The sequence below is a fragment of the Aplysia californica genome, unplaced genomic scaffold (assembly GCF_000002075.1).
Source record: "Aplysia californica isolate F4 #8 unplaced genomic scaffold, AplCal3.0 scaffold00140, whole genome shotgun sequence".
In the NCBI taxonomy this organism is placed as follows: Eukaryota; Metazoa; Mollusca; class Gastropoda; order Aplysiida; family Aplysiidae; genus Aplysia; species Aplysia californica.
The window spans coordinates 307,852-334,500 of NW_004797410.1; the positions used below are offsets into that span (position 1 = coordinate 307,852).

Below are 26,649 nucleotides of genomic sequence, written 5' to 3' on the forward strand. Positions count from 1 at the left end.
AAAAATTGACCCAAAAAACCCCTTAAAAAACCAGTGCCCATCATCGAATTTTTTATTTTAGAAATAGACCTACTCCTTACCTAAAATGTCAAAATGTGACTTTTGGTGCCTTCCTTCTGGTACACACATTTATTTTGTTTGTACCAGTATGGTATATAAACTAAATTGTAATCTTCATCACATTGAAAAAATTTTATTCACTTGATTAGAAATATGCCATGTCCTCAAAAGTCTATTCCGTGGCTTCTGTACATCCATTGTCTATTTCAGCATTCACTTTGTCCTTTTCCCGGTGAAAAGTGGCAGTTATTGGTTGAGCTGACTTGTATACAAGAAATGTTAAACCCCCCCCCCACAAATATAGCATCTTCACTGAATGTGTAGACAGCAAGATTGTAAAGGTTCCATTAGCCAGGAACATTTGGAAAATATCAACACTGCGTACTGACAAAGCAGAAGCCTTCTCTTTCATTTGCTTTAGCGTGTACATATATCCACACAAAAAAAAAGTACAGAGAGACTAAATTTCTTCTCTTGGGTTAAATTTTATTTGGTGTCATTGTTCACATTACTTAGATAATTGATATCGATAAAAATAAATCATGTATCAAGTGTATGAGCATACAATAGATATATATATATATACCATGACGCCAGCCAAAATAAAAGGTGCTGATCAGAAGTTGGGTTTAAGTTTGGAGCTTCTGAAGTCTGATGTCATCTGTCAGCAAAGGTGAACAGAAAGTCTTTTCTCAGGATACACATCCTGCACAGCATAGGTTGCTCAGCACTGTGAAAGTTACAAACTGACATTCAAAAGCTCTGGAGAGAAAAGTAAACAATTCCTTAGAAATTAGAAAAGTCTATCACTATTTTCATGACCCATAATATGAACGCTTGTCTGCTTTTGAAAAGCACCCCATTTTTGGCTGGCCTACATACAACTTTTAAATCCATTTCGACTGCTTAGTATAAAACTAAGGCATACGTCATTTTAAAAAGTGATGTATGACAGTTTTTTACACTGAGCAGTTGATATTTCTATAATAAAGGGGAACCTCTCACTTAACCCATTTTTCCAGAAATAAAAGAGACCTCATATATATTTTTTTTCCAGAAGCAAAAGAGACCTCTTATATAATATTGTCCAACATCCTTTACAGTACAGAACCAGGTAGTGGCTGTTTTACCATCTTCATCACTTCATAATTCATTTATAATGATGCTTGAAAATTAAGGAACTAATGAAAACAAAGAATTAAATCAGTACATGCAAATTATACAAACCCAAGTGACTACTGTATATTATTATACACAGGAATTGATTTGAGCCTTTTTTTTTCAATTGATTGACCCCCCCCCAAGTTGTCTTCATTTCTATCTAGACAAACAACACACCTTTCTTGGTTACAATACATTGATCAAAATTTCCAAATTCTTGAAAATATCACCAAATCCAAAACATACATAAACAGCATAAACAAAATACAAGACATTGCTAACAATGGGGTATTCATCACTCTCCAGTTTGTCACAAGAAGTAGATCTAGACAGAAAAGTAAAAACCTTTGATAAATGATACTGTTTAGCCTCACAGCAAAACCCTCCCTACCTACCCTACAACAGCACAAAGTTTCCATTCTCTCATGCGTTTAAATTATAGATCAATTTCATTATAATGACAACTCAAACCAAAATGAAAGCCTTAAAAACACAAACTCATCGAGCTAAAGAAAAAATTCGAAAACAATGAAAACTTTGAAGTTCCCAGTAAATCGTCAGCTGCAAGCCAGAGGTCATTAAAACTTATAACGATTGCAGTGTAGCAAGAATGCCCTAACAGCAAAATTGAGTTATTCAAATATGATGTTCCATCATGTCTGTATGAATCCGCCCATTAGTTTTGCCACAATTGCAGTTCTTGATATAATATATATTTGCACAAGTACTTCTTTTTTACACTTCACATAAAAATCGACTTTTTTCAAAACAAGCAAGCTATCCCTAGCTCTCAGCCAAAGATGTTTGAAATTAGAAAATTGATGTTGCAAGCAAGGTGCAATGTCTTTTCAGAGCTCGACAATAATAAGGAAGAAAAACCTACAGGAGGACACATACACAACTGATGTTGTTCAAATGTTAACCAATCCAATCTCCTACCAGGGCAAGAATGCAACCAATACACATATATTTGTAGTTGTTTTTGATCCAGAGGTCTATCAACCACCAATTAGTATGATTCAGTTAGAAAATAGTTGACTTAAAGCCCAGTTGAGTAAGTTTGAAAAAGTACGAAAACTACTGAGAATATTTCACTCCACCTGGGGAGTATGCAGTATATATATATATATTCATGCCCTGAAAAGCTTATGTGCCATTATCACTGCCAAAAGAAAAATGTCCTGTTACAAGCTGATGCTGAGTTACCAGGTTATAGGGGAGAAAAAATTCTTGATTACTGATACGAAAACTTACAAGATGCACTCAAATCTGAATACAAATACAAAGACTTCACAGAAATGCAAAAGAACTTAATCAGCTGTCACTTTATAAATTTTGAAATAATGCATGACAGTGGCAAAAAGAAATGCTCCTCTGTTCAGGAAGAGTACAATGTGGGCTTATTAAACAGGTACAAAACACATTAGAAACTGAGAAAAGCTTGTAAAATCCTGTAAGCTAATTTTCCTCCTTATCCGTTTTTTTTGCTGTATGCAATGCATCAAAATTATGAACAGACCAACTGAACACTATAAAAACTTAACAGTACTCATTATGCCCCTGTAATTAGTGTATCAAAGAATGAACATGACGAAGACTAAACCTGTTGTGTTCAAAGAAGTATAAACATTTAAATAAAGTGAAAAATACACAGTTCAGCCACTCTGTCTGAGACCAACAGGCAGACAAATAATCACATAAACCCCATCCCCCACCTCTCCAGGTCAAACCACAGGTACGTAGAGAACCAGATACATTGGCAAAGAGAATTATCAACACAGTATGTACACTAAAGAAGTTAAGAACACAAAATAGAAAGGAAAAACTCCCAGGAAACATAAACATCACAGAGCCATTTTCAGTCAACCAATCACTTAAATTGTCAGGAGCAAAACTCAACGTGTACCAACAGGCAAAAGCACTACCCTTTGACAACATCCCCACTGCTACCACAGACGCAACCACCCTTTCAGAAACCATAACACTCTTGGGAGAAATAAAAATGATAATAAAGGATGATGACAGGCAGTGGGCATCCCAGAGAGAAACTTGCAAAATCTCTTCGCATTTTACTTGTTATCACCGATCACTATCAAAAGCGGCATGTTCAAGAAGAAGGGAATTAGAGAACAAACACACGGCACAAAGTTCTTTCTGCACAAATTAGATACCTTAATTTCCCATTAGTTCTATAAAACACGAGAGCAGCCATGCAAATTTTGGCACTAACGAATAAAAGCACTGAATGAATTTCTTGAACAAATACTTTCTACCACAGGTTTCTTGAAACTTTTCTGATGGCAGCTCAGTTTTATTTTACATTCATTGCTGTTACAATAAAAATGCCCAACTCAGTTTGAGCTCGAGTTACAGGGTGAGCAAACAAAACTGAAATTCTGAAATGATTAGTTCTTCCTAAAACAGTGGCAACAGGTAAATTTGGGACCTAGTCAGCATGATCTTGCTCCACAGTAAGTGTCAAGGGTTGGAACCACAACCTTGAAAAATCCAGCACTGACACACCACTTAGAATGCTGCAACACCCAACGGTTCACTCTCACCATTCTACTGCTCCACCAGAGTCTTTGTAAACCTCGTCCAAGTGTAGAAGGACTTCTGGAAACTACTGGATTGTCAACAACAGTGAAAGCTTACCTCAGACATCATGTTAATATAATAACCAACAAACAAGAGCCAAAGATATTGGACCATCCCATAATTTATGGAAAAGCGACAGCCCCCGGTCTGTGGAGCATATTTTAGACGGTTTTACACGGCCAAGAGATCAATATAATATTTCATTCCCTCCACGCCTTGACCACACACCAGTCTGCGTCAGGGACTTTCAGCTTTCACTCAGGAGAAACCAATGCTTTTCTCTCATTTCACCCCCTATAGCCAGTTCCCATCAAAGCTCAACTCAAAGAGGAGAGAAACAACGTCAATTTTCCCCAGACTATCGGGCCAGGGCACAGATGAGACTGGCGCACATCTCAAAGAACTCGAGGGTCTGATGCGGCTGGCCCAGGTTGCTGTCGTCGTCTGTCTCCATGCGATCGTCGATGGACAGCTGAGAGCCGGAGCTGGCTGGGCTGGTGCTGCTGGCCGGGGGGCTCATCTCTGTGGGCTCGCTGCAGTTGTTGAGGCTCTTGAAATCCAGCAGGTAGCTCTTCTGGTCCACTTGATACAGCTGCAGGCTCAGACGGGTCTGCAAATGGGAAAGCATGGACCATGATAGGAGGCGCAGTACTCTCCTTTTTATTTAGTTTCAGTACGAATTTTATGGACTCCTCCCTCCATAAACACACACTTAACACAACACAGCAATGAAAGAAAATTTGAACACAGCTTCATAGTCATAGCACTGAACTGAAGCATTGGGTAAAGCAACCCTTGTATCTCTTCTTAACAAAAATACAAATTAGCAACAATACCCCCCCCCCCTAACAACAACCCTTCACATGATTAGCTCACTTGAGTCTTTTCCCGTATTTTCCCGCCCCTGTTGCGGGAAGCCCGGCCGACCGCCTATGTCTCATTCCGCGTCCCTTGCGAGATCATTATTAAAACATGACGGCACTTTTAATTCACGGCGTAAGTAGTGGAAAACGCCACACCAAGTTAGTATCATTTACTTTTTGCTGATCTAAAATCCTTCTCTCACTGTGGTCATGGAGTTGGCGTTCGTTACGATGTCGGAGCGCGCCTGATTTCGATATATTTTTAACGATAATAACCACGATTTTAGAGAAGATATCAAAAGCTGCAACTCTAATTTAGTTTCAGAGTTCATACTTTAACTTAGTATTGAAATAGCTCAGAATAAACGTTTAAAATGTGAAAAACGCGACCAAGCACGAGGGAAGGGGAACCGCCCGGCAAACTTAGACCTAGGTCTAGTACTGGAGTTGGACCCGTGATGTAAACAGAAAAAAAGAAAGATACCTTTAGATCCTGATCCTGTAGTACAAGAGCAGGAACTATGAGTAGATTTAGGTGACAAAATGTAACTAAATTAGGCATTACATTTCATGCAAGTCAGTTAAGCAGGACAAAACGCGCAAAGGGAAAGGAGACATCAATCAAAGCTGTGCAGTCTGTGCCATTCCATTGAATGAACCCTGCTCTTTTTTTTCAGATTTCAATGTGAAATAACTGAAATAACCAATTTTTTTCTGCTGTTGAAAACTTGAAGGACCTTAATTGATTTTGTTTTCCAATTCCACCCAAATCAAACCCTTTTCTGTACATTTACTCCTCCTCTGTTTGGACAAGTACTTCTAAAAAAATGTCTGCGCTTGGTCAAATTGTGCCCATTTTTGAAAGATCATAAGCCATAAAAGATTTCTTTGTCATTTATTTTGCATGTTATTGTACTATATTTGATGTTCCTATGGTGTAAATTTAGTGTATGTGGTGTGAGATGGTGAATTTTGGTGAATTTTTGAAAAACCCCAAAAAGCCCAGACTCCAGCGCTTGTTTTTTCTGAAATACCCCAGACTCAAGTGAGTTAAAAATAAAAAATAAACTTCTTCTGACTATGACAAACATACAAAACACAAGTTGTTGACATCTAGTATCTTGTCGAAGGCCAGTCATCATTGTAGCCAGCCCCCCCCCCCGAAACAGACGAGGACAACAGCAAAGCTGAAAAGAAATTACAAGCAAATGATGCTGAAACACCCCCTACCCACCTGCTGTTCAATCTGAAAAGGACAAATTACACAAACCCACTTCATGTCACTGCAATAATACACAAAGAAAAGGAGAAGACATTTTCTTACAAATCTCAAAGTGACAGGATTCTTCCTCCTCACTCTTACATGCCACTGGTTGATCACCTTCCAATCCTGCAAAAACGAAAGAAAGTGAAACATTTCTGTGCTCTGTTTGAGTTACAAAAAAAGATTTTTGAGTAAAGAGAAGCACATCCAAACAATAATGGTCATTTAGTGCTGGGAAAGACAGAAACAAGAGAAGGAAAGAAGAGAAGTAAGGCCTAACAGTGGCACCCTCCAACCACCTGTATGCAAAAAAATAAGGTAAACTTGAGGAACACACACAGACAGAAAAACCAGAACGAGAGCAAAGAAGAAAAACATGTCAAAAGTGAATTCAAACAGCTAAAAAATGTAAAAGATATTTCCCTTACTTAATGAAATGACTATCAAATCAAAATTGACTAAAAATAAAAAGGTCAAGAATTCTTGGGATATGACAAATTTTACAGTCATGGAAAAACAAATAAGTCCAAAGAACAAAAGTGCAGCGTCCTGTTTTCCAAGGTTTTCTTAGTTGCACAGAAGAATATCTTCACCTTCCATTTGGAGTTGATCAAATTTTGTGAGTTCTGCATCACGGGACAAGAGAGAAAGACAACAGTCAATACAATGTATACTCACATAGTCTAATGACTTCATCGCTCGGTACACTTCATGCATTATGTCCTGGGGTTTGCTCTGGGACCTTATTCCTGCAAGTAAAAGATATGAAAATCAGTTTCATAGAACAGGGTAGCTTTTATAACTTCTGGTTCACTACAGCATCTTCAAAAATAAAACTATTTGCATGATGTATGATTTCTACCCCCCCCCCCTCCCCCCCAAAAAAAAACAACAACAAAAAACAAAACAAGCAAAAACAAACAACCACACTCTTTTAAATAAAGAACTTGTATGAAAAACTTAACTTCATAATAATGTACATGATACACATAGGGAGGTATCCAATATAAAAGGGTGTAACAGAAAGAAATCTGATAAACATTAATGACATTACTGGAATAAAACAAAAGGCCTGGCTTTCAGAAATATTACATTTCAAAACAAGTCCCAGACTCTTATTATAATTTGCTTAAAAAGTTAAATATGTTGGTATGTTTTGATGAAGAAATGGACACACCTGAATTAAACATAGAAACAACCTGTTATATTTAAGCTCACCAATGTCAATACTTTCAAAACAAGGTTAAATGGTACAAAATATATCGGGCACAAAGACAAACTTCGTAACAACAGCAACTTCTCTCTCAATGAATAAATAATTGGTTGCAGGTGAGTTCTTGGTACTGTAAAGCAGAATACAACGAGTCTATTAACTCACTGAGCACCACTCCCGCAGCATACACGGTCTGGTAAAATTCGCGATAGAGACCGCGACCGCAGCGTACGCGGGTTCAACTATAATTGACTATAAGGTAAACCCAGAAGTTTAAAAATGCTTGCAAATAGCCCCAGTGGTTTACACAGGATATCGACAAGCCAGTTCTTTGTGGTTTGTGTATATTCACCACTTTTAGTGCGAAGAAACAGGTTATTTGTCCAACAGACTGAACAACTGAAAGTAAGGAACTTCCGCACAGTTCGTTGGTGTTTCTCATACACGAAGCATGGCACGGCGAGTAGTGTCAAAGTTTATTGAAACTCTTGATAATTTTGGTGAAGATTTAAGTGACAGTGAAGTATCAGAGAGATAACTTCATAAATCAAAATGTGAATTCGCCTAGCAGTGATGAAGATGACTGAGAAAATGACATTAGCTAGATCTAGGTCTAGACCAACATCCTCTCTCGATCGTGAATCTGACTCGTCATCGAGTACGCAGCCTTGTCCGGCTGGGGATGATGATAGTAGGTCTAGCCCCAGTACTAAACTCTAGTTCAAATCAGCCCTCAAAGTGGAGAAGATATAAATGTACCCAGACCTGGGACATCTATTGACAGATCTAGTCCTAGATCTAGCACTAGCAACCAGGCTCACCGTGGAAGATCTACAGATCTAGAATCTAGATTTAGATATTTATAATTTTTTCCTTTTTCAAAATTAATTATCCCTTACATTTTTATGCTACTTCATTGTACACACTCATGCTTCATTCTCCTACACACAAACACACACTGCCACAACTATTTTGTGTAAGTTTATTAGATTTCTGCTTTGTCACCTCACTTCCTTTTTTTTTAAAAATTTTTTTCTGAGGCAAATTTGTCCCAACTTTCTGTCCCATACATTTTTTTGTCGTTCATTCTTCACAAAATGTGTTTATTGTGTCTGTTGAACCCATATCTTATTAAATAGCACAGAAAATTTCAAAGAAATAGCATTTCATTTCAATTTTTTATGAATTTTCAAAAAGTGGGGGGAAATTGGTGGTCCTCTGGGGCTTGGAGGCAAATCGGGGCATGGTGCTGAGTGAGTTAAAAAATGGACATATATTTTGAAAGGAACAAAATAAGACAAAAGCAAGAGTAAAAAAAAAGAAAAGAAAAGCAAAGGCGCCATGTGGAACAGAAGCTTTTTTTTTTATATTGCAAGAAACAACCTTCAACTTTTCAATCCCAGAAGATGAAAAGATGTTCATCAGAGACACATTACCTAAATGCCACTTTGCTTTCTTTGCGTGACCACTGTTCTTATTATCAATGACTGGATCCAATGTGTGAGATGTATTCTTCATTTCTGAGGAAAAATAACACAGCTCAGTAAAAATCATGTTTTGCTTTTTCCAACAAGACAAATCACTAGGTAACCTTGTCTCTAATTATTTTCTCTTTTTAGTTTAACATTTCACCCCCCCCCCCCCCCCCACACACACACACAAATCATAGATAAAAATCTTTGAAAACTAAACCATGCAAAAAGGCACAAGTACACAGTAAAAAAAAAAATAATTTTTAAATTATAATAATAAACAGATAGCATTTGTATAGCGCAAATCCCTGCTCAACAGCAAGCTCTATGCGCTTCACAATCTATACTATTTCCCCTGCAGACCTGAGAGCATTCTGAAACAACCTCAACTTCCCGGGAAGCATACAGTGCAAGCGGCCATTTATAGGCGCTAAAACACTAACATACTGACAAGATCTTTCGCTGTCTATGGCCGGGTACCCATTCCCACCTGGGTGAAGTGAGGAAAATTCGTGCAAAGTGCCTTTCCCACGGGCACAACGTCGGGCCCGCAGCTCGAACCCGCAACCTCACGATTATGAGTCCGGTAGCCTAACCACTAGGCCACTGACGCCACAACAAGAATAAAATTAATTGTCATTTGTAAAAATACTATATTTCATGTCCAACAATCTAGCTCGTTTCAAACAGTTCATACAGAGATCATAATGGTATTTTCAGGTCTTTCCAATTCAAATTGCAGAAAAATATTTCACAAGAACGCATTTCATTCTCAAAATGAAAATTGCACATAATTTATCTAAACAAACCCACCCCCCACATATAACACTGAAACTGATCGTTTCCTGTGGCTATCACAAAAGTTAATTTATAAAACGTGGTCTTTCACTTGTATTCAATAGGCCATAACCATAACCACTTTGGAGTTGTCATTATTCTTTTTTTTGTTTTTGTTATGGTAAACGTTTTATGGCCCTCATAACTGCAAAAGGTCATATGAGCGCGTGGGACATATTCTCTGAGCTTATATCACTTGATCTATTCATAGTACTGAAAGAACATCCACACACGACACCTCACTGCCACTAATGTGATGAGAGTGACACTTACCTGGCATGCGTTCTGGATGGGGTCTCATGGGACTGGAGGCCTGTAGGAATGAAAGACATTGAAAACCAAATTTAGCTCCAAAGAAACAGAGATAACACAGCGTAACATACTTGTAGCACCACACCAGAAACCCATGGCGCATATACCACTGAGGACAAAGGTGACCAATAAAAGGCAAAGATTCATTCTACCCTTGCTTTATGATTAAAAATGTAAAAAAAAAAAAAAATCAAGTAAAAAGTTTCACTAGCCCTACCTTTAGGTCTGTACCAACAAAAAAAACAACTTACACATATAATATAGACATGATGCAAAGGTATGGCTGACATTCCTTAGCTCCCATCCCCCCCCCCCCCCCCCCCCCAGAAGAATTAAAATTTTTAAAAAAAAGTGTGAAGTAAGCTGCAGGAAAGTGAAAAGCAAAATTTAATTCTTTTTTTCCGTCAAAATGTTTATGGGGCTGGAATTTTCACTCTTAGTCTAAAGGATAATGATAAGCCCAGCAGATATCTACTGCGTCATCTAGTTCTGCTCCTACAAAATTAAAGTGTTAGAGAATTGAAACAACTTGTAAAACAATTGTTAAACAACTCAATTTTCTTTCACTTTTGTTTGAGTAAAGAGAAGCACACCAACATAATAAAGGTCACAGTGAAACCCTCCAACAAGCAACAATTTTCTTTCATTTTTAACCCACAATTTCAAAATCAGCATAAAAAACCCCGACCATCAACAAACTACTCCGTCTGCAGAAAGTTCTGGAACCAACCCTCAAGTCAGAGTGGGTCTGCTGGGATCGAAACACCAAGGACACTTACCATACTGAAAGCCTCTGGCGGTGGACTAGATGCGAGGTAGAACTCCTCATACTCGCTTGAAGCTTTGAAAGGAGAGAAAAGAGAAACTTCACAACCAGACTCTACATACGCCTACAGCATGAAAAATAACTGTCACACAAGTGGTTTAAATGCATTTCCATACACTAAAAAATGTACTAATCAGTGGAAAATTTGCTCTCTCTTTCGGGTTGTCCACCATTAATTTCAGGGCATTACTAATAGCACAGCACAGATAGAAAATTGTACAATGAAGAGTACCTTATTTGGTTGTACTGAAATGCATTTTAATGCATAATGCAAAACAATAAAATTTGTATCCAGTAGCAACAAATGGAAAAGAAGCAAAACATTTGTAAACTACATAGCCATATATGAAATGAGCAGAGTCCAAAAACATTCAAACAAGGATGGCCATGAGGTACACAAGTTCAGGTACAAGCAATAAATGATTAAAAACACGCTACAACACCTCCCCCTCCCCCCTGATCACTTCCCCTTTCAGAGAACACAAATATACAAATGCATGGATAACCTAGAGAAGTGGGTTTTCAAAACACAAGTCTTTGAACATATGCAGAAAGCTAGATATTTATGACTTTCTCCACAAAAAGCTCTGTACTACATCACAGGTGTGAAAATAGTATGAATGAATGCACCTGCCTACCTACTCTAATTATAACTGAAAATTTAGAACTCTTATTTCACCTTTATCAAGCATGAGCTGGTTATCCAAAATGAGATGATATGCTATATACAGCTGGTCATGTGGGTTATCTGTAAGCAAAGCTCGGTGAACTTCCGTTTCTTCCACGCTGAATTTCTGTGGAGATATAAGACATGGAAATAGAAAGTCGGTTCCCTGAGCAAAGCAATGCCATCTGGTTCAAAGACACAATGGATACAACAAAAAGCTACGTTGGAAAAGCTCACTAAACACAGAATATGCCACGTTTTAGCCACAATCTATCATTAGCACGACTAAAGACATGAAACAATTTTCCTTTAAAATAATACAAAATATAAAAATGGAAAAAAAAATCTCACGTCACAAATCTCCCTGACAATCTCTGTGTTGACAATGGAGGCATCATGGTCTTGTGAAGATGGGAACAGATATTCTGGAAGTTCCATTTTAAACCACGGATCCTCTCTGCAATGGACATAATTCCAGACATTAACATTCTGTTGATTTTAAATGAACAATAGATTATGTACAGGAAAACAGTAACAAGGTACGAACTACTGCAGTCATGTTTTACTAAACCTTGGAGTTATTTTACGCAATTTTTTCCTACCCAATAAACTTCTACTACATTTTCCATCCATTTCATGCATCATGTTCATATCTAGTGTTAATAATGAGCAGGGGGCTCTTGTGGCCTAGAGGTTAAGGTGTTGGCCTCTCATTCAAAGGTCCCAAGTTCGAATTCGGATAGCGACCGAAAAATGTTCTCTAAAATTGTCTCCTTTCACCTCCTGTCCTGCTCTCTAGCAATATTCTGTTGTCTCCTCTTTCTGCCCCCACCCCCTAACCTCCTTTGCCCCCTCCTCTGGGCTCCTGACTCTTTCTGCAGCCTTTCTACTGCTACTCCTTGGCTCCTTCTTATTGCTGTCTTTCTGCCACACCCCTGATCTTCTGGTAGGAAATATCTACACCTAGCCTTCTCGGACAAGGGCGAAAAATCTTGGAGGGCCCGTGTGCAAGTTGCGCACGTTAAAGATCCCTTGGTGGTCTAAAATTGATAAGAGTAGGCTTTGGCTGTCACCCGGGCAAGATTCAAAATTTCCTTCCAACTGAAAATATTAGGTGTGTCCCGTGCGCTCGTATGACCTAATGCAGTTGCGAGCGCTGTAATACACTTACATTAAAAATAATTTTTTCAAAATAAATAAATAATGATGAGCCTTCTTTATCCCATCTTTAAATACCTTTTTCCTGTCATTTTTCTTATCACCCATAAAACCTACCGCATATAAGAGAAAAAAAATAATTCTGGTCTTTAAAGAGTCAAAAGATTCCTTATTCACGAGGAACAGAAGGAAAACATACCGGATCTCCTTCATCGTTGCTCGTTTGACAGGGTCCACTTGCAGCGTGTGGCATAGAAGACTAACCACTTCCTTATTAAGGTATTCAGGAATGGCAAATATACCAGCTGTAAAAAAGATTTTTTTTTCATACTGAAGCACTGGCAGAACAAAGAAAACTACAAAGTTAGTTTGTGAAATGATATGACAAAAACAAGCCTCCCACAACAACAAAACAGCGACCACCCCCTCCCCTCATTTAAAATCTAGCACTTAGCAAGACCTTTAACACCCAAATATCAAAAGAGTGGAAGTGGAAAGACCAACACATACTAATTGCAGGAACTTGACGAGAAAGCAAATACTCTTCTATACAGGACCCCCCCCCCCCTTCAGTCTTCCTAGCAGAAAAATAATGTCATCAAATGCATAAATATTAACCGATAATGCTAACAAGAAATCCTTGAGAAACCGTTGGAAACAGTAAAATCTGAGGAATCCTACAATTTAAAAAAAAACCCACAGAATTAATTTACCCACTAACTAAATCAGCCACAAATTATATCTCCAAAAGAAACTCCCAACCCACTCCACACAGGTGTAAGCCCTCACCCTCCCCATTAGTAAAAAAAATTAAAATAAAACCAGCCCCAAAACACCCCTACTAAACAATGCATCCCATAAAAATAAAGACAAAATAGTTTGTGTGCGACAAACTTGGTGTAAGTAGATAACTCTACAAATATACAAAAGTCTTACATTTGATTTTCCTAAACAAGGTCGGAACATGCTCATCATCAAAGGGAAGCTGAGGAATGAAAATAGTAAAATCTTTGCGATACAAAAATTAAAAAACCCACACAATTCTATAAAAAAAAAGATTAAGAGTATAAAACTGGTTAGATTCCAAAAATTACTCAACACTGATCCTTAATTCTTTCCCTTTTTGGACTTGAGCTCCTGTCAGTCATGCCAAGACAAACCCATCAACAAGAACATTTTTCTTACTCAATCTCCTTTCAAAAGTCACCTACCATGCATTTCCATGGTACTCTAACATATCAAAATCATATAACAAAATTAAGGTAACGAAACAGGTCTTAACATGAACATGTGTTTTGAAATTGAGAAACCCAGACAATACAATAAAATTTATAATTCAAAGCAACAAGGCAACAACTAAAAAAAAGAACTATCTCGCATCCCTGTAGACATTATCTGACAAAAAATTGTAGGACCAAGACAAAATTGTATTTTTTAACAAATCAAACTATCAAACATACTATAAGAACTCTGAATTTCATATTGAGCAGAAATGAGAGTTTGAAAAAGTAGAATACAAATTTCAAAAAAATCGGGGCACACATCTGAAAACATCTCTGTTTGTAAGTGTTGCTGTCGTAGATATTATATGAACACAAACAAGATAAAAAAAAGGGGACACTTAGCAATACTAGTCGTTTTCCTTTTTTTCTTTTCTTTGGTTTGTAATTAAATAACCACCAAGAAACTTTATGAAATGAACATAAAAAGTATCTCTAGTCCATTTTACCAAATACCTGAAAGAACATTTGCCACCATGGGTCTCAACTCAGAATTCTAAAAAAGGAGGAACTTTTCGGGTGATCGCCACAGAAGCCCATTTTTGCGAAACACCCATTATTATTATACTGTTGAACCCTAGAAAGCTGAAATAAAAACCATCAATTTATTAAAGAAAGGTTATTTCACACCAATTTGAGGGTTTGGGAGATAATTTCAAGTAAGAGTCATGTAACAAATATTTGCATTCTTGATTACGTACAGAAAATGGCGCCTGGGGTCTTGTGCAACTTATTTATATTTTCCCTTCATCATATTCGCCTGTATATATAAACTATATAAAAAGGAATATTGTTTTGAGCCTAGAACCAGAATATCGACTGTCATGAGTCATATCATATATAAGCCTATAATAAACGTGAAAGACAAAAATTAATGCTCAAACTCAAAGTAGAGTAGAATAGCCCAAGTATATGTAGACCTATTCAGTGTGAGAGGTGTAAGAACTGTGAGAGGGCAAGATGCAGTGATACTGAAAATCTGCGAATCTTGAACAGAAAGCTAAAATATAGAGATCTAATTTACTGTCACCAATCCAATGAAACGCGAACACTTAGGCCCCAAAGTTCCATAACACGCTTACAAGTTATGACGGTTCCTGATTTCACACAAGGCCTGCACCAATGCACACTTTACTTTGCAGAGAGCTGTAGATCTAGATCTAGTAGTAATCAAAATTCTAAACATTAAACATTTGCTTTCAGTTTCAGTTTGTTTGTCCCCTGGTGTTGCGTCCAGCCCTCCCCCTATCCCCGAGTGCGTCTTTAAAAAAAATCAATAATCTCCCCCCATTCCTGAGTCCTGTACTTCCAAGCGCTCAGAACGCGTGCAGGTTCATTGACCGGTCACAATGGCGAGCCCGACAAGACGCTTGTACAACTTTCTTTTCGGTTTTTTTTTTTTTTTTGGTGTTACCCCCACAAGTGACAGCACAGTGACAAATATTGATTTATTTTCATGGCGACACCACGTTTGTAGTGCCAAACCTGCATGTTACAATAAATGTTGCGTTATCAGACAATTACTGACAAACTTCTGGGTGGTAGCAAAAGCGAAAGTAGATCTTGATTTTCCAGTCGAGCTTTGGTGACACAATTCCGCTTGCCACCAAAGCCGCCAGTTCGCGTGAAACGTACTCTAAGAGCCGAATTAATATCACAATCGCGACCGGCAGAAATGAACTTAAAGATGTTATTGGATTTGGTTTTCAAATATTCGAGATCTTTTATGTATTTTCCCGGGTCTCTGCGATTTTTAAAAAAATTCTCGGGGCCTGGCAGTCACTCTGCTCCCAACAACTCTCTTTATGATAGGCCCACTGTCGCGGTAGCAGAGGAAATGGCAGTAGCGGAAATCCGCTAAATAGCGGACTATTGAGACCCATGGCCACACAAAAAAATCTAAATTTTCAAATCTCGATTGGTATATTATACTTGTAAGCATAAATATTTCGGAATGCACAAAATGACTGGGACCTCTAAGTTTCATTAGAACATAATGCCCAAGTAACACACATAAATAAATGCACACAAGAGTTTTCCACTGAACAGTGAAAGCTGTCATTTCTTATATATTAAAGAGAACTAGCGGGAAAAAAACAAACAACTCCCCCCCCCACAAAATCCAAGGCCCATGAAGCAATGAAAATTATGTCTATAAACTCGCGCTGTCAACATCACTGTCAACCACATCTGTCATTTGATTCCTATGAAGATTTTATATCCTTTGTTTAGAATTGATAGAGTAAAGAACAAAGTTGGATCAATGTGAGCAGTACAGTTTAAGGCTTTTAAAAAATCTCAATCAGACACCAGGATAAGCTTCACTTACTGTGCCACAAAGGAGGGCATACAGAATAACTCCGCAGCTCCAAATGTCTACTTCAGGTCCTGCATAAAGTCTGTAAAGAGGTAAAAACAAATAAATGAGGTAATTTTGGTATCTTACACTGGGTCGCTTCTAAGCACAGGGGGGCTAATCCGAAAAATGCTGTTTTGAAAAAATCGAAGGTAAAGTTTTTGCCCCTTGTTCAGTTTCTTAAAAAGAGAAGGAGAGTCTTCTCTATAACCAAATAAATATACACACCAATGAAACCAAACTTCTGCTATAGGTAGGGCAAAGTCCACTTTTGGTGTAGGTCAAGATTTCTGGAAACCCCCGAAATCTGGGTCAGCCTGCTTGTCCGTAAAAGTGACCACTTGTAAGCATAAATATTTTGGAATGCACAAAATCACTGGGACCTATAGCTTCATAAGAACATATTGCCCTAGTAACAATACCAGCCAAACCCTACAAGCAACAGCTTGATAGTAGTCAAATAAGTAACATTATAAAATGCGCGGATGAAAAAGTTGCAAATTCTTATTACTGCAACGCGTAAATCCTAAAAAATCCAAAGGGTAAAACTTTCTTAGAAATCAGCAGTTTTTCCTTTATGGTCCATTTCTTTTGTTAGTTCATGTGGAGATGGAATAGTGGATCTCAGCAGCATTAATCCAAGTAAAAGTGTTATCTTGCCGTCTTTCTCCAATGAGCATGACATTGTTAGATCAGCCCATTTACAATTCTACTGCGCACTAGAAAGAGAAATGTCCCCCCTTTGGGAATGGCCTAAAGACACTTCAGTCAGTGGCACCGCCCCGGGGGGTTCCAATATGAATAAAACCTAAAAGCTGATATATTATGAATCAGTTAACAGCAAACATCACGACAGCATAAAACAGACTTGTATGTCTCTAAGTCTTGATTAACAGTAAAGTTGTTCCCGCATTCGATCCAGACACTGGGGATTGCCATTGTTAGTGAAACAACTTCCCGGGCCTTCGGCATATTGTGGTAGGGTGGCCAGTTCCTTTCTACGCCGCCTTTACTTCCCCAACTCGAAGTCAGGTACCCATTACTGCTGAGTTGGCAGGAGGCAGCGAAAAAAATCTGTGTCCGAAACGAGGTTCGAACCCGAACTTTCCGTTTCGGAGACGAGCGCACTAACCACTCCACCACAGCACCCTCTAGGATTACGAAAAATAAAAAAAGATGTAATATACATAGTATCTACATTCCCTTTGTCTGTAACCGACATTTTTAGTTACATTCAATCCTTTTAAAGAACTGCTACATTCTTTTCTACATGAAAGTAACTAAAGATTAACCCTTTGAGCCATCAACCCTGATGCTTCCCATTCCTGGACTACTTATATGGAAGCACCGTCTTCAATGGTTCAAAGGGTTACAGTACCCAAAAAAATGTTTTAAAACAACAGTGCACTTCAAGTTGCAACACAAGCTACACAGTCACTTACTTTCCCGAAATAACCTCAGGTGCAGCATAATTGGGAGATCCACAACTTGTACGTAAAAATTCTCCATCAGTCATCATATTTGAAAGCCCTACACAGAAACAAACGAAGACATCATTTTTCCCATGGCATAAGTATAGAGCATAAGACATTCAGCTTCAAACTTTTCTTCATCTTGCCAGACAGCTTGAAAAATACCCAAAAACCTTTCAATGATGATTTAGAAAGCTTTAAGTCGTATGGCAATTTGTTAAAATCACGAACAGATATGTAAAACACCATCTGAACATTCCAATTTCCTCTTGATAATGATAAACTTATTGACATTCTTCAACATCTACAAGTTATACAGGACTAGTAATACTCTTTTCCTAAGGTATCATTATTAAATCATAGTGCCTTCTGTATGTGATCAATTAAAGACAATATAAGTTACAAAATGCCAAAGGGTGGCTAAAAATGCTCTAGATCAAAGAAGACCATCATTAGCACTCTGACATCAAAGGCCCCCGATGGGCTGAATGCTGTTTTTAGACACTGGAAAGACACTTTATGTACTCCTTACCAAAGTCAGCAATTTTGACATTTTTGCGCGAGTCCAACAGGAGGTTCTCTGGTTTGAGATCTCTGTGGACTACCATGTGTCTGTGGCAGTAGTCCACTCCGGAAATTATTTGCTGAAAAAACTGCCTCGCTTCTCCTTCTTTAAGCTGAGAGAAAAAGAGAACAATTAAAATCACAAACCACTCGTTGAATGACCGACAAAGAAAAAAAAAAGGTAAAATTTCAGTCGCATGACTGCAAAAAATTTCAAATTCCTAAAAACATTAAACCAAATTATGACTCCACTAGCTGCATACTCACTTTATCAATTAATTTCAAGACAGATAATTCAAATAAAGGAAACTTAATTTTAAAAGGAATGGTTAGTGCATTTTGTCAAGTCACGACACATGCAGCCTCTGATCTCTCAATGTTCAGCCTCTTTATTGCATCTCTTTTTAGTTACAAAACATAAAAAGGTAAATTGAGAATATCTCTAAATTAAATACGAGGGGGAGTAAAAAAGTAAGGCAAGTTCCCTTATAACTTAAAGAAAAAAGAACGCACTGGCAACTATCATACCTCAAATTGAAGGGGAACATCTGAGGATCAGATTTCTATTCTCAACATATTCTCCAATATTTTCAATAGCCACTGTCCTCCTTTTACTAAATCCACATATGCAAGCTTTGTAAAACTGAGCAGGTTGGCCTCGGGGGTACAGCAGTCTTGATTTCTTCATCGTTATGGTAGTGTTGAACTCTCAATTGTTCTTTTCTAGGACCGAAAAGGTGGAAGTCTGAAGGAGCCAAATCAGAAGAATCAGCTGGGGGTGACAGTGCTTTCCACCCAAACGGGGTGATTGTCTCCCTAGTTCTGGTATTGTCATAGTGCATTGTCATTGGGCAAAAAAACCTAACCTCTTTCCATTTTCAAATTGTCTGACTCGTCGAAATTTTGCTTTCAGTAGTTTCACAGTTTCAATGTAGGCTTCAGAATTGACAGTTGTTCCTCGTGGTAAAAAGAATACGTGAGAAACACGTTAGGAACATTTAACAACATGGTTGCCATGATTTTTCCTGCTGATTCTTCGGGATGATGCTTGTCCGACAAGCAAATGGACATTTCTTCCTCTTCTTCCGGTCCATTGCTCAAACACCTGATCCACTTGTATAAGGTGCCAAAATCTAGAACTTGGTCCTTGTAAACATTTTAAAGTCTCTTTTGAATGTTACCGGTGGATTTTTCTTCTAGAACAAGAAATTAAATCACAGCTCTTTACCTCCGACAGACCTCCAAGGGGGCAGCCATTTTGATGTGACGTCGTACAGGCGAAAATCAAAGTTAAATTTTTACAGTTTGAGTTCAAAAGTACATGCAAGTACTTGTGAGCTGAATTTAATTTATTTTGAAGCAATATTGCGCAAAATAGCCAACAACTTGCATTACTTTTTTACTCCCTTCGTAAATCTGACTTTACAGCATACAAAGCTAATTTGTTTAAATCAGACCTTTCGCTCTTCAATGAAAACAACCCCAACTAAATAAATCCTAGACAAGTCAACTTACTCTCCCATTTTTCACAATGTAATCAAACAGTTCTCCACCAGCTACGTGTTCCATGACCATGAATATGTCAGTAGGAGTTGAGATCACTTGATAGCTGCATAGAAAAAAAAAATTATTGAAAATCAGTCATACTTTATACACACTTACTGTAGTAGTATCTGGAGCAGACATTTTTGCCCCCCCCCCCCCCAAAAAAAAAATAATTTTTTAAAAAATGAACGAAATGGGATAAAATCTGAATTCCTATCAATGCCTTTTACAAAGTGTAAAAAAACGTTTAAAAATCCAACATTACTGCAATGACAGAATATTATAGCGCCTATTCCCACTGCAGAATGCAAACTCATCATCACTCAACGAATCTAAGGACAGAAAAAGCACTTTGTGAGATTTAACACCAACAAAACACACACATAAAACTTCCATGTCTATACACATTCTCACTTAATGACTTATATACAAAATTTACTGGCAACGGAAAGCGTTGAACAAATGTGTCTTAGACTTTTCTTAAACTCTCTCTCTCTCTCTCTTTCCAATGTTTTCATGCACATTTCTTCTGGGAGGGAATTCAAAATTTGTTAGGAAAAGGAGAAAGAAAAAGCTCTTCCAGCAAACTTGTATATCTACACTTAAGGCACTCTCATGAGATTCTCCGCAGATTCTATCCCAAATTTCTTGATGGTAACATATTACTCATTGTCGAGCACTTGTGACATAAAAGAATACATTTTTTAATCAGTTCTAGCTTTAACTGAAAGTCAGTCTAACTTTACTTTATCAATAACCAGGGATGTAAACATGTTTTGAAAAAAAAGCCGGACTGACTGAAATAAGAATACAGTGAGACTAAATTATATTTGTTTCTTTCCCTCTATTACAACAAATAATCACTATTTAGTTATATATTATATGTATTGTTTATAGTAGACTTTTGTTAAAAGCTGAGGCCCAAATGGCAAGTCGGCCGAATTAAGCGGAAAAAGCCGAAGTTTTACATCCCTGAATAAAGGTGTGATGTGTTTATTTTGGGTTTTCCTTAATAAAGGGAAGACCTGCCGGGTCAGCGATCCCTGAAAATATCTATAAAACTTTTCAAAATATCAATTTTGTTGTTGTTTTTTTAATACTAAAAATCATTCTTCAACATCTATTCTATTGGGTCACAAAAGCGCAACTGTTGAAAAAACACCCTATGTGACCTAAAAGGGTGTTTGAAAAGTGTAGTAGTAGTAGTATAAGGTTTTACGGCGCTCGCAACTGCTAAGGTCATATGAGCGCGCATTGAAAAGTGTTGAATTAAAAATCCTCTTTAAAAATTCCTACAATTACATGAAAGTGAATGGAAGTAATTCGTTGTGAAAATTTCTCGGGAGTGTACGTCTCCCCTTAATGAATGACTTCCATTCACTTTCATGTAATTGTTCAAGAAGTTCATAGGCAAAGAAAGTGTATTACAGGTGGATTTGATGACTTTTTCTGGAAAATGGGTATCTGTGGTGGCCATCTTAGATTTTCAAACCAGTTTCTTAGTGTGAATGAAATTCATAGAAAATATTGAAACTTCAGCCTGAAATTTGGCGAACAAGTAAAAACCTATGGACTGTGGTGCTATAACAGGAATTATATCTTTAATCATAAAAATGACTTGTTCGTCTAATGCTGATTAGAATATTCTAGAGCAGCTCTAGAGTAACATCCTAATCAGTATTATATTAGATTAACAAATCACAGTCAATACCAAAACAAATCTTTACTTCCAAACTCTTTCTTAAATATAAAAGTAAAAAGTTAGATTCATAAAACACTTTTTTTAATGGAATTAACTGAAACTATTTTCTATAAAAATATAAAACAAAACAACAAACAAAATAACTCACAGTTTGATTATATGAGGGTGTCGAAAGAGCTTGAGATTCTGAATTTCTCTGCGAATCTTTCCAACAACATCAAGATTCTTTATCTTCTGTCTGTTCAGGATCTTTACAGCTACTTTATGACCAGTTAACTGGTGAGTAGCAACTGGAAGAATGAAAACACAAACATATCACTGAAATAAACACATACAAGAGAACTGTCAACAGGGTGTGGGTTTAATATATGCCACCCTTTAATTAATAATATTTAAAAAAATACAAAACCAGAGTTTATTCAATCAAAATCTACACATGGAAACCTTTCTGTTTCAACATTTTAAAGAAAAAAATGGACACTTTTTGGGTGCAAATATATAAAACCTGTTAAAAATTTTGTACAGTGGAAATATCTTGCCCACTAACGCTGAACGTCACAGACCGTTGTTTACACGGGGTGTGTGTGTGTGTGTGTGTGTGTGCGCATGTGGTGTTGTGTGTGTGTGTGCATGTGGTGTTGTGTGTGTGTGTGTGTGCATGTGCGTGTTATTTGTGTGTGTGTGTGTGTGTGTGTGTGTGTGTGTGTGTGTGTGTGTGTGTGTGACGAGTTTACAGGATACTTTTTTTTCAGTGAACTCGCCACACGTTCTTCAGCTGAGTCGACTTCACTGTGGACATGGTAAGCTATCGGCGGATTTCACGGTAAGGGTGGGAGAAACAACATAGGGTTTATCTTTTAAATAAAATTCTCCTGGTGTACTGTTTGGTGTTCAATTTGTGTCGTTTTGTTTGTTTAAGAGCCCAATAAACAAGAGAATAAAAAACAAGTATTGACTTTGTTTATTTTGTTTGATATTTTGCGTAACAGTGTCACGGACGTAAGGATTTGGACTTTGTGCGTTTCCGGATGTTCACGAGTCTGAAAATTTTCACTTTAAATGGCATATTATGCTAGATTTTCTCCACAAATAGCTGGAACAAGCAAGAAATATATTTTTCTAAGGTGATAAGAAAAAAAAAAGAAGAAATCTAGCATCAGTTTGAAATGCCAATGGACAGAGTGAAATGTTTGTCAAAAATTGCGTAAGTAAGTCCGACATTTTGACGCTACATGAAGTGCCAAAGTTTCCTCCAAACTCGAAACGAATTAAGTTTTTATGCTCAGGCTACGCGATATTCATTTCTACATGGGTTTTAGCCGTAATTTGCGAAAATTGAAGAAATTATTAGTAGATTCGAAAGCCGTTTGTGACGTACCCCTCCCGCTGAGTCTCCGGCATCTTACAATCGAACTCGGCATTTCTCAAGAGATTTACGGAAAATCCTGAGGATTTTCTGTGCAGCCGCGGCTAACAACTACTTCCGTTTGGTGCCATTCTTTTTTACTACTTCCGTTTGGTGCCATTCTTTCATTCTTTAGCATCCTTTCGATGAGGTCTTGTTTTCCAAGTTTTTTCTTGCACTAAATGTCTAACGTTCGAAGCATACCAATGTCGGAACCCATTACAGGTCCAACCCAATTGCACGCGTTTATTTGTCATATATTATGTTTATATTGATTAAAAGACTGCAACACAATGTGTAGGAAGTAAACAAATGACGTAAGGGACAAAAATAGCAAGTTCTTTTATGATTGTCTTGTTTGAAGCCGATGAAAGCTTTGAGTCGTCCAGATCGGTGCCGACGATGATTTCGTGGAATTATAGGCTGTTCGAATGTTGGGAGACATTTTGGCAACTGATTTCTTTTTCCTTTTGTTATTTCCTTTTTCTATTGTTTATTTTTATTTTTAATATTTTCATTTATTGTGTACATAATTATTTTTATGGCTAGTGAATTCGATAAAATGGATTATTATACCAAATTTGGTGATATTCACGGATTGTGTTGTGCGCACCAAGGTAAGGTTACATTTCATTACATAGGCCTAACTTTTTTAACAAGCCTTTGCAGTCTCTCTAACTCTAACTAACATTTTTAAACTTCTCTTAAACTCTTTATCTCCGAGGGAGGGTAAACCCACTACTCCAGGGCTCTTTTTTTATGCTAAATCTAAACATGACAAAACCGTCATTAACTCTTTCCGGGCGTAGTTTTTTGGGGGTCTAGACAAAATCAACTTGTGGATCGATTTGGCTATGCAGGTGGTGTACAAAATAACTTTATAGAAGCATTATAACCATCACTCAAAACATACATATGATATGATATGTCAAATTGAAGGACATTGAAAGAGGAATATACCCCAACATGAAAAAAGGGTTAATTTTGAACATTAGTATGCATTACAAGGGTTAGAAAAGGCGATGGTGATGACAAAAATAAATTTTGACACAAAAAATTACATTTAGCAAACATTTGAAAGCAAATCAGAATAGCTATCTTATCATATACAGGCCAAAAGCGTAATCCATGAATTTCTGAATGCGCAGCTTTTTATTTGAAAGTAACATTCCAATTTTTGTTTGAGTTATGATATTTATACTGAGTCTGGTTACATCGTTTTGTTGCTGCAAGACCGCAATTTAAACTAATTCACTTGTCTTTACCCAAATCCACACTTTGACAAAATGAAACTAAATGTATTCGTTTCCTAAATCCTTTCAGAGTTTTTCAAAAACAATAAAAAGCAATTATAAATGACAGATCGTGTTAAAACGAAACAAAACTGAGGCACCTTATCATAGCCGCAGCGATACGTCTGCAAGGGGTGTGGAATTGGGCGGATATAGCCTATATCGGCGATGCGTCCGGAAAGAATTAAATCGAAACTAGCAACCCTATTTAGATAGTTCTTCATCTAATGAATGAACTTCAAGTGTAGTGTAAGAGACCTGTTTTCAGCAATAAAATAATAGCTAAAAACTAATTTATTTCGAAGTTGCCGTAAAGGAATGCGCCTGCGCCGCTGGCTCACTGGCACAGCGGTTCTCACCGCGAGCCGCTGAGATAAAGAGTTAAAAGGCCTTTCCAATGATAAAATACATAACCCTTTGAAAAAGTTCAAAATACTGAAGAAAAACTGGGAAAGTGGGAAACTTGTGGATCCTCACCGTGAAATCCGCCTGATTAACGATTAACTGCGATTTGATATTAAGACCACCCGTATCAATAATATAATAATATCACACTTTTAAAGCATATCTATGTGTAATTTGATGTGACTACCGTCTTCACCACTGGGCAGTAGGCCTAATGGCTGGGTGACTGCCAACCCGGTTTCTCAATTTTCCAGGGGGCTCATCCATTTTCCAGGGGCATGTTACACAAAAATGCGATGACAGTGCATTCTCCATTTATACATGATACACACACACACACACACACACACGCATGTAGGTACATTATATCCAGTCAACAACATGTCAGTGTGGCACTGGGATACTGTGTGACTTAAGTATTTCAGTCTGTTCTTACTTAAATTTATATTTTCCCCTCATCATATTTTAGTCATTTTTATTGCTTGATTGCATGACAGAAGAATAGAAACAGAAAAGCAAACATCTAAGAAGTGGTATGACATTGTGTTTGCATTATGAAAGCCTACTCCCCCCTCTTGGGAAAGCACACACTTGGACTCGTCTGGTTTGCTCTGTTTGGAAAAGTGAGGCATTAAGATTGTTTTTAAAGAGTATGGTACTTATTTAGTCCAGTCTGGGAAGATAGTCCCGTTTATTCATTGTTATCGTTCACGCGTGAGTGTGCGCGCGTGCATGTGTGTGTGTGTTGAGTGTGTGTGTGAGAGAAAGAGAGAGAGAGAGGAGGAGGGGGGGGTAAATATCTGTTACATTTATAGTATGAATAATATATCACAATGAACCCAAGAACCTTATCCGATTTGGTTCTCAAGTGTTCGAGAACTTTTATTTTCCCGGGTCTTTCAAAGAGGCAGCTTTTACAGAATTCATCAAATTCCCGGGGCCCCCAGAATTCTTGGGGCCTGGTAGTCACCCTGTAATAAGCTAAGCCATCATTCATTGGGTCACAATCATTCAAAACAATGACAACAATTGACCGAATGCTCTTGTTTTGACTTGCGGAAAAAGTTGGTCACTGTAACTAGATCTAGTCTATCTAGAGGATTCTACTAAGAAAGTGGCTATTCTCACCCGCCCGGAAGTTCTCGCAAGATCAACTCCTCCCCTCTTCTCTCTCTCTCTGTCTCTTTCTGAATACTGTCCATCGGTGTGGACGATCAAATTGACCAAAACAAAGTTAAAAAATGATGTTAAAACACAAAGTAAATTAATTTGGTTGTTTACAAAGATGCTACGGCTATTTAACTTTTCGAATCGAGCCGAACTACGCGGGTCGCCATTTTGTTTTGCCTGGAAATTCTCGCGCTACTCCTCTCTCTCTTTCTCTCTCTCTCTCCACTGCCCACAGACAAAATTGTACGCTTTTAGTAGGCTACAGTTGTAATGGAACGTTTGTTCATGGCACAGAATTCTACAATTTTTCTGTTATCACAGTGTAGAATTCTGTGGTTTAGGGTGAACGCAAAATTTGGTGAACGCGCACCGGGTGAGAATAGCCACAAGACTCGCCTGCACTATTCTCACCCCGGGTGAGAATAGAGGTGGCCTTCTACTAAACTAGAATTAGATTTCTAATTGGCTAGTCTAAGTCTAAGTCTAGTTACACAAGTCTTATTACTCTTAAGTTAATGTAACCTAACTGCACGCAAAATAAACAGTAAATATGAGACATGATAACTTTATCGTGTTTGATTCCGGAACAATGAGAGACAAAATACAAAATAAAACAAAGACAGCACGCTGCACAGTCAGAGGACATGTCGATGCTTCTTGATGTTGTGTTGAAGTTGAGTGTATATTATATTTCTCTCAGCCCTCAGCCCTAAAAAGAGATAGATTCTACGTCACCGGGATTGTAAAATAAGCACATGTAGGAATGAGGAAGTGACATTTAAAGGAACAACTTACTTTTAACTTTTCCAAAGGTTCCAACTCCGAGAGTGTCACCTAAAATATAATGGCCAATTTTCACCTGGGCTTGCCCAGCAGCCGACCCACTTTTGTCCGCCATGATGACAGACTGACCTCGACTCGACTCGACTGATCACGGAGAAAAACAAAATTCGTCACACAGGATCAGCAAGCCAGGGGCGTGAAGCGAGTTGTTGTAATAGGCCTAGCCTACTGTATTTAAAATACA

General features: G+C 37.7%; 1 protein-coding gene across 1 annotated transcript; it reads right to left on the reverse strand.

The window, feature by feature from the left end:
* Nucleotides 1–525: 525 nt before the first annotated feature.
* LOC101852761 (5'-AMP-activated protein kinase catalytic subunit alpha-2) lies at nt 526–26,549 on the reverse strand (the record flags this gene model as incomplete). The annotated part of the gene is given in 16 exon segments (XM_005096868.3): nt 526–4,429; nt 6,007–6,072; nt 6,625–6,695; nt 8,596–8,679; nt 9,742–9,781; nt 10,560–10,621; nt 11,286–11,400; nt 11,625–11,730; nt 12,631–12,736; nt 13,368–13,416; nt 16,041–16,110; nt 17,510–17,597; nt 18,072–18,216; nt 19,619–19,712; nt 21,499–21,640; nt 26,418–26,549. Coding segments are annotated over 16 exon segments (1,593 nt in total). The 3' UTR covers nt 526–4,177.
* Nucleotides 26,550–26,649: the final 100 nt, after the last annotated feature.